We start from the raw sequence: 5,260 nt of genomic DNA on the forward strand, positions 1-5,260 counted from the left end.
GTATACGAGGAGATCTATCACGATAGATCCAGAATCTGGTGATTGCCCGATCTTGACAGGAGATTTGCTCGTAGTTGCAGACGAGATCACCACCCGGTTGATCCCTTTTCGCTGCACCTTTGACATAAAAACCTCGATCACCTTTGTTCAGATAATGTCTTATCAAAAATAAATTCATTATCTAAGTTTTTGAACCCGATGTGTCAAATAGTTAATAGGTTGTGTTGGGGGTTCCTATGGTGATGAATAGTATAGCTTTATCTTAGATCCCTTATACACACCAAGTAGTGTCAAGCCAGATGAATCCTTTAATTGTTCTATGGGAGAACACTCAATCAACCTCATAAGGTTTAGACCGTGCTATTTTCAGATTAGGTTTCTTAAGCTTTAACTTAAATTGGTATAACAAACTAGATAAATTTTTGGAACTCGCACACTTTCAACTTGCTATCATATTAGTATTTCCTTCTTTGTTGAATCACCTCTTGTTCTAGCATCGCACTTTGTCTGACCTCATCTAGCTTCAACAAATTTCGAGTCTTCTTTTCAGATTCAAATTATAATCCATGTCATGTTCCATTACAAGTTTGAGACTGAGAATAAATCATACATATCCTTCTACTCTGGATATGGCTCCTCAGTAGCCATCGTATGAAATAGTTCAGTATGTTTTGGTTTCATCTCTTTAGGATATAGAAGAGATACTTACAGAAAGTCTGTACTACAATGAGTCTTGCTAGGTTTACGAAAGATCTTAAAATCGAATTCGAGAAGAAACATCATCCATCTTATTAATCTTTCTTGAATGACGATCTTGTTGATGAGGTAAAGTAAATCTTGATGGTCTTTCTACATAGAAGTGAAACAACTTCTCCAGCAAAGTGTCTGAGTTTGGTTGCAATGAATATCATTCCCATTGTCTCTCTTTCTGTTGTCGAGTATCCTTACTCTACCTTGTTGAATCTTCTACTCACAAAGTAAACTGGATAATCAGTTAGGCCTTCAGGTTGAGCCAAAATAGCACCTATCTTCCACACCATAAATACTTTGAAGAAATTTAGACATAATTCTCCTCTCTGCATCTCTCTGATACCATCATAGAAATAAGAGATGCATGTCTTTAGACGAGAAGATAGTGAAGTCATCCACAAAAAATGTCAAAAACTTGTGCAAGAACTCATTGAAGATTTCCATCATACATCATTGAAAGGTTGTTGGAGCATTAGATAGATCGAATGGCATTACATAAATACTCCTCATTCAATGATGAATGTGTTTGGTCTCATCTTCTACTGTTATCTTCAATTAGTTGCACACATTGTATCCATTCAAAAAGTTGTGCACGTGATGTCCAACTATCTCATCAAGCATCATTTTCGTGAAGAGTAGTGAATATGGGTTTTTGATGATTTGTGCATTCAGCTTTCAATAGTCGACACATACTTGAGAGTTTTCCATTTTTATTTGGAACTACCACAATTGGAAACAACTTGCCCCTACTTGTTACTTCAGTGATAAATCGAACTTGCCCCTACTTGTTACTTCAGTGATAAATCCGACCTTCAAAAAGTTGCCAATTTTTTCTTTGCGCATTCAGCTTTCGATAGTCGACACATACTTAGAGTTTTCCATTTTTATTTGGAACTACCACAATTGGAAACAACTTGCCCCTACTTGTTACTTCAGTGATAAATCTGACCTTCAAAAAGTTGCCAATTTTTTCTTTGACCTTCATTGCATAATGTGGGTTCATACTATACCTTTATAATCGGACTGGTCAAGCATTTGGTTTTAGTGGTATCCAATGTTGGCAGCCTTCTGGGTCGACATCCTTCATATCCATATTCTCGGAGGCAAAAACTATTTCTGAAACATTTGCCTGGTCTTCTCTTTAATTTTTGGCTTCAAATGTTTATTGATCTTCATGACTTTTGAATCTAACTCTAAGCCTCCATTCTTTTACTTCTCAAATATCTCGCAACCACCAATTAGGCAGCCTGTCGCCTTTCCTTCAAGCCAAGGATTCGGCTTCCTTCTCTGTTTGAATACCACCTACATATTCATTGTAGGGTATCGGAGCTAGCTGAATCCTCATCACTTTCATGTTAACACGCTTGGACACTCCAAGCAAGAAATTAACAGCAACAAACGAACAAAATCTGCAGACAACCGAACTTGACTAAAGAGAGAGAAGAGAGCCGACACGAAACGGCAGAGTTCCATCCCCAGATGCACTGGCCCCAAAGATTGGTGCCCCTTTTGGTATGTTTTTATTATTTCTAAAAACATGCACATGCCCTTTAAAGTGAGGCCCTCTGGGCACTTATGAACTTACAAGGGATGCCCCAAAAGCATCTGTGATCCAAAAGCACTTTCACCCCCCAAAAAGCTCTAGCCAAAAGCCTTGCACAAAAATTGTCATCCGTACTGCCCTGACACGTCAGCATGCTGCCAGCACAAAACACGGAACTTCCATAGAGCAGTGTCACCTCAGCAGCCAACGACACAACCCATTGTTCCCAAAATAGAGAAGTGGAAGAGCACAGACAACTGTATAGAAGAGAATGCTTTCTATACAATGTTTGAATATATTTTAGTGTGAAGACGACAAGATACAGCTCAGCATAAGAGTCCACCAGAGCCCTACACTCCGAAGAGTACAAATGAGAGCTCAATACAACAATTACAATTGGCTCAGCAGGCACAAGTGTGATAACAGCTCAAAAGCTCAAGGTTACGACAGTAATAAAATAGCAATAGCGACGGTGCTACCCTCGCAAAGGAGTATTCACATCTTTCCCTGACATCAATCCCTCTTGGAGACCCCCTTGGCTTGATTTATTCAATGTTTCTAGTCATAACCCAAGCTCTTGTTCATGTGCTTCCTAAGTCAAGGACTCGCGGCCAAGCTTTTCGTGTTCGCAATGCCATGCCCAACTCTTTATGGACCACACTCGAGCTTTCTCACTTTGAATTTGGACTCTCACTTTAGCTCAGGCAAGAGCCTCTTCTGCTGCTAAGTTCACCAGAATCAAAACAACTAAGCATTGCTCTTTTGTTTTCATTAGCCTGCCATAAGTACACATGATTGTTCTTAGTAAAACATCAACCATAATCTTGCTTTCATGCCTTTCAAGCACCTAGAAGGGCAGACCAAATTGGAGGATGATCAGACGATGGCATCATCCTAATTACTCTCATAGCTTTGTCAAATAACCTTGCACGTCCAAAAAGATCAACCATGCAAGTGTAGTAAATTTCATCAGGTGCAATGCCATATTTGTTACTCATGTTGTCAAAATAAACTTGGCCCTCATCCACCAGACCTGAGTGACTACATGCATTGAGCACATTAACAAAAGTGATTGCATCTGGCGAGATGCCCTCCTGTTGCATCCACTGGAAACAATCAAGAGCTTCTATGGCCAACCCAACCTGGGCATATCCTCCTATAAGTGCATTCCAAGAGATTACATTTGGAGAGAAACCCTCATTCCGCATCCCTTGTAAACACCCTAGAGCTTCCTGAGACTGCCCCTGCTGAGCATATCGTGTAATAAGTACAGTCCAAGAAATGACATCCCGCACACGAAGCTCATCGAAAACTTTTTGAGCTTTCAAAAGTACACCACATTTAGCATACATATCTACCAAAGCATTGCCAAGCACAACACTTTTCAACAGCCCCTCACTAACAATCGCATCATGAATTTGTTTGCCCATGTCAACATCTTGCACAATGCCACATGCCTTCAAAACGCAAGCATATGTGACTGCATTTGGAGAGAAACCCTCGCTCCGCATTCGTCGCAAACAACCCAAAGCTTCATGGCCCTGCCCCTGTTGGGCATATCCTCCAATCAATGCATTCCAAGCAACCACATCCTGCTCAGGAATTTCATCAAAGACTTTTTGTGCTTTTGAAAGTACGCCACATTTGGCATACATATCGACCAAAGCTCCACAAAGCACGATGTCCTTTTTCAAGAGCCCCCGACTAACACTCGCATCATGAATTTGCTCGCCCATGTTGATATCTTGCATGAGGCCACATGCCTTCATGTGTGACCGCACTTGGAGAAAATCCGTCGCTCCGCATTCGCTTAAAACAGTGGAGTGCTTCCTTGCCCTGCCCTTGTTGGGTATACCCTCCAATCAATGCATTCCAAGAGACAGCATCCCGCATAGGAAGCACATTAAGAATTTCGTGTGCTTTCAAAAGGACTCCACATTTCGCATGCATATCGACCAAAGCTTCACCAAGCACGACATTCTTTTTCAATAGACCTTGACAAACAATCTCATCATGAATTTGTGTGCCCATGTGAACGTCTTGCATAGTGCCACATGCCTTCAAAATGCAAGCATATGTGATTGCATCTGGAGAGAAGCCCTCGCTCCGCATTCGCTGAAAACATTCGAGAGTTTCTTGACCCTGCCCCTGTTGAACATATCCTGCAATAAGTGCAGTCCAAGAGATGACGTCCCGTACACAAAGGTTGTCAAAAACTTTTTGTGCTTTGAGAAGTACACCACATTTGAGATACATGTGGAACAAAGCGTTGGCAAGCACGATGTCTTTTTTCAACAGCCCTTGACTAACAATTGCATTATGAATTTGTTCACCCATGTCAGTATCTTGCATAATGCTGCATGCCTTCAAGATGCAAGCATAGGTGAATCCATTTGGAGAGAGGCCCTCGCTTTGCATCCGATTAAAACAACCTAGAGCTTCTTTGCCCTGCCCATTTTGGACATATCCTGCAATAAGTGCCGTCCAAGAGTGGGCATCACGGACAGGAAGCCCATCAACAACTTGCTGTGCTCTAACAATTGCACCGCACTTTGCATACATGCTCACCAAGGTGCTCCGTAAGTATATGTCCTTCTCAAGTAACCCACTAGCACGAATATCAGCGTGTATTCTACTGCCCTGGTACAAATCCTTCTTCTTCAAACAGGCTTTTAGCGAGGTCATAAAAAAACGACTTATCACCATATCCGAAGATCAAGTGTACACATAAATGAAGACTTTGGAGTGTGGACATCTACTTTCTCGGTGGCTTGGAGCTAACCTGCCTTCCTTCTGAGTTTTCGAAAAGGAAATTTTCGAACGTGAGGCCAAGTGAGGCGCAGGCAGACAGCATGTGATGGAGCAAAACAAAGAGGCAGAGCGAGCACTCCTGCGGGTCTCTCGCAACGTCCGCTGCAACTCTCTCTCTCTCTCTCTCTCTCTCAGCCTGTCCTGACTCCTATCCTC

General features: G+C 41.8%; 2 protein-coding genes across 2 annotated transcripts; both read right to left on the bottom strand.

Moving 5' to 3' along the window:
- Positions 1–1,013: 1,013 nt before the first annotated feature.
- On the bottom strand, positions 1,014–4,195 carry LOC147451087 (putative pentatricopeptide repeat-containing protein At3g05240). Its single transcript, XM_086520043.1, has one exon. It carries the CDS (start codon positions 4,060–4,062, stop codon positions 3,133–3,135), a length of 930 nt encoding a protein of 309 aa, XP_086376169.1. The 5' UTR covers positions 4,063–4,195; the 3' UTR covers positions 1,014–3,132.
- A 109-nt stretch (positions 4,196–4,304) lies between these two features.
- LOC147451088 (putative pentatricopeptide repeat-containing protein At3g23330) lies at positions 4,305–4,999 on the bottom strand. Its single transcript, XM_086520575.1, has 3 exons — positions 4,726–4,999; positions 4,417–4,638; positions 4,305–4,351 (listed from the first exon to the last, which is right to left on the bottom strand). Exons 1-3 carry the CDS (start codon positions 4,997–4,999, stop codon positions 4,305–4,307), a joined length of 543 nt encoding a protein of 180 aa, XP_086376701.1.
- Positions 5,000–5,260: the final 261 nt, after the last annotated feature.

This window comes from Adiantum capillus-veneris, chromosome 9, assembly GCF_014529385.1.
Source record: "Adiantum capillus-veneris isolate H3 chromosome 9, ASM1452938v2, whole genome shotgun sequence".
NCBI classification, from domain to species: domain Eukaryota; kingdom Viridiplantae; phylum Streptophyta; class Polypodiopsida; order Polypodiales; family Pteridaceae; genus Adiantum; species Adiantum capillus-veneris.

What these genes read in the sequence shown, in the direction of transcription:
- LOC147451087 (XM_086520043.1), bottom strand. Translation starts at nt 4,062, where the DNA reads ATGAAGGCATGTGGCCTCATGCAAGATATCAACATGGGCGAGCAAATT.
- LOC147451088 (XM_086520575.1), bottom strand. Translation starts at nt 4,999, where the DNA reads ATGGTGATAAGTCGTTTTTTTATGACCTCGCTAAAAGCCTGTTTGAAG. An exon ending in GCAGGGCAAAGAAGCTCTAG is followed by an intron (nt 4,639 to 4,725) that starts GTTGTTTTAATC and finishes GCATTATGCAAG; the next exon opens with ATACTGACATGGGTGAACAA. An exon ending in GGGTCAAGAAACTCTCGAAT is followed by an intron (nt 4,352 to 4,416) that starts GTTTTCAGCGAA and finishes TGCATTTTGAAG; the next exon opens with GCATGTGGCACTATGCAAGA.